The following is a 3,091-nucleotide window of genomic DNA, read 5'->3' on the forward strand; positions in this document are numbered from 1 at the left end:
AATAAATAATCACACAGTTCTTTCTTTGTCAGTGATTAAGAGTTTATTTAGTGATCATTTACCTCAAAGTATTGTTACAGTTTGTTATTAGTACTTTTACTTGGGTAAAGCATCTGAATACTTCCTCCACTGCTGTTGGAAACTAATCTGGCACATAAACTTTATATACATTACAATGTTTGATTTGTTTTTTTGGGTTTCCAGGTCATCAGTGTCCCCGACGGCGATTTCTTCTTCGACTTTGTGAGGCACCTGACTGACTGGATCAAGAAAGCCAGACATGTGAAAGACGGTAAAAAAAAATACAGATTTCTTTAAAGCTCATACATTTTGTATTTTGTCATTGTACTGTCAGTGTTTAACTTTATCACCTCTGTGTGTGTGTGTGTGTGTGTGTGTGTGTGGGTGTGTGGGTGTGGGCGTGGGATGTGCAGGTGTAGTGCCTTCACTGACGTACCAGGTGTTCTTCATGAAGAAGCTGTGGACCAATACCGTGCCAGGAAAAGACTCAATGGCTGACTCCATCTTTCACTACTACCAGGTGAGCAACAGCTCTTAGAAAATGTTCACACAAGAGTCATAAAATCTTCCTTTATGTAAACAAGTTAACAAACATCAGTAAATTAATTGTTTTAGGATATTTTTTTCACGTTGTTTTAATGGAGCCTGTGCTACATTACCTTGGGATACCGATACCAGAAAAATCAAACTGCACCTGAAGTAAATGAAATTGTCAGTGTAAATAACATAATACAATAATATACCTGTTTACCAGCATGTGATTATGCTATAGAGCTCCAGTAACTTGCTGTCTGCAGTATTATTTTAAAGAATGAAGTTTATTGCCAACAGACAACTTCAAACTGCACGCACAAAGACCTGCATCATCTTAACGGTCTGTCGTCTCTCTCCAGGAGCTGCCCAAGTATCTGCGAGGCTACCACAAGTGTTTGAAGGAGGAGGTGCACCAGCTGGCGGCGCTGATCTACAGGGTGAAGTTTGAGGAAGATAAATCCCACTTCCACAATATTTCTAAGATCCTGAAGGAGCTCGTCCCACAGGACCAGATCAGGCATCTGTCCCCCGACGACTGGAAGAGGGTGAGCTGATATATTAGAGCAGTAATAGAAAGTAAGAGCAGGTGTCACAACTGAATAGTCCAACAAAAGACTAGATGTGAGAGTGAACGCACTCAGGAAGTTGAAATGAATAAACATCCAAGTTAGATTCTGACATGATGATCAGACCACAAAAGCAGCAGTAGAGGAAGTACTTAGATCTTTTATTCAAGTCTTAATAGCAGCACCACAGTGTACAAATGATCTATTACAAGTCAAAGTCCTGCATTCAAAATCATACTTTAGTAAAAGTTCACAAGTATTAGCATTACAGAGACTTTAATGACCAAAACTTTGGTTATTTAACTCTCTGTGAAGTCAAAGTATTACTTAAGTAATAACACATAAGAGATTTATGTTGGTCCATAAATTTAACAATAAAAAAAGACTATACATGAATGTATGTTGGTATTCTAATTGGCCAATTGGCTCAAAACAATGAACCAATTGGTAATCAATAGAGACAGTCATGTAATGTAAGTCATGTAATTCATTCTGATTATCATTTAAATGAAGTGATTTCTTAAAGAATGAATGTGTGTCTCTCCCTTTCAGTCTATCATGTCACTGTTCAACAAGCACTCAGGAAAGACTCGAGAAGAAGCCAAACTCTCCTTCCTCAAAATCATCTACAAGTGGACCACGTTTGGTTCGGCCTTTTTTGAAGTCAAGGTAAAGACGTCGTTAGTGATCAAGTTTTTAAAGGCTGAGTATAAAGTTTTGGAAGCAGTTCATACTTTCATGTGGTGGAAGAAGGACTTGGAAGTTTTACTTAAATAAATATAGCAGTACTGTGGTGTAGAGAAAACTAGGGCTGCCCTCAACTAAGAATTTTCCTAGTCTACCAATAGTCTTCATTTAGGGCCATCGCTCGCATGTTTACGAAATTAATGTAATGATTAAATTGTATATTTTGGTGGATTGAGTTGAAGGTGTGAGAAAGAATAGTGTCGGTAACATTGTTAACACTGTGCTACATTACAGAGAAATACAAAAGCGTACTAATGACTAACTTCATTAATATAGGCCTATATTTTATCTACAAGTGCACGTCACACACTGAGCGAGCCGCCTGTTAATGACGCTGTGGGCTAATGGGCATGTAGCTACTTCCATGTTTCAGATGATACGTCATGTTTGTAGTCGACCAATGAAGGTGAGTTTACATATCACCTTGGGTTCGTCCTTCACCTTCTCAAAATGATCCCACACTTTGGATTTCCTGCCCGACATGTTATTAACTAGCCTGTGGAATAACCGCAGGTACCAGCCCTGGAAATTAACCTGCTCTGTCTGACTGCTGAGCGTGGACACTTCCTGTGTCTGTGCTTTCAAATTAAATTCCCACATGGTCCAGTCATATAGGTTTTGATTTGACAAGGTGCAGCTTCTAATTTTTTTTTTTTTTCCCCTGCGACTAAGCGCCCAATGAAATCTTGCCACTGTTTATTAGTTTATGAGTTGATGATATTTAATGATCTGAACCTGCAAAGTAACCAGTTAAAAAAATTTAGTGCAGTAAAAGTATACAGTGACATAAAATGGATATAGAAGTACCCCAAAATTGTGCTTGAGTAAATATAGTTATTTTGTTCAGCACTTTTGTTTTGTTTTCAATTATTCTTGACTTTTCTGCAGCAAACAACTGATCCAAATTACCCAGAAACCCTCCTGATAGCAATCAACAAACACGGAGTCAGTCTCATTGATCCCAAGTCGAAGGTGGGTCCATGTTTGTTCCTGTGCAGCATTATCCAAGTGTTTTGTGCATGCAAGTACAACACATTCCTTACTGAAAGAAAATGCTTTGTTTGGCAGTTTAGTGAAAATAGTTGTTTAGATTTCCATGAGCCCACGAATGGATACAAAACACTTGGATGATGCTGCGCAGGAATGTTCTGAAAGTTCTTTTAACTCCTAATGTATGTAGGAGTGTGTCTACAGAGTGCTGCACTGAATCTGCGCTCATCTCA

The 3,091-nt window shown here is 38.5% G+C and overlaps 1 protein-coding gene across 1 annotated transcript in view; it reads left to right on the forward strand.

Annotated features, from left to right (window-relative positions):
* myo7ab (myosin VIIAb) overlaps positions 1-3,091 on the forward strand; it is a 61,281-nt gene that overhangs the window by 57,803 nt on the left and 387 nt on the right. The window contains exons 43-47 of the mRNA XM_049591278.1: positions 205-292; positions 435-541; positions 915-1,100; positions 1,674-1,790; positions 2,757-2,840. Coding sequence (XP_049447235.1) covers positions 205-292; positions 435-541; positions 915-1,100; positions 1,674-1,790; positions 2,757-2,840 — 582 coding nt within the window. The remainder of the gene's footprint in view (positions 1-204; positions 293-434; positions 542-914; positions 1,101-1,673; positions 1,791-2,756; positions 2,841-3,091) is intronic.

Source organism: Epinephelus fuscoguttatus, linkage group LG12 (assembly GCF_011397635.1).
Source record: "Epinephelus fuscoguttatus linkage group LG12, E.fuscoguttatus.final_Chr_v1".
Lineage (NCBI taxonomy): Eukaryota > Metazoa > Chordata > Actinopteri > Perciformes > Serranidae > Epinephelus > Epinephelus fuscoguttatus.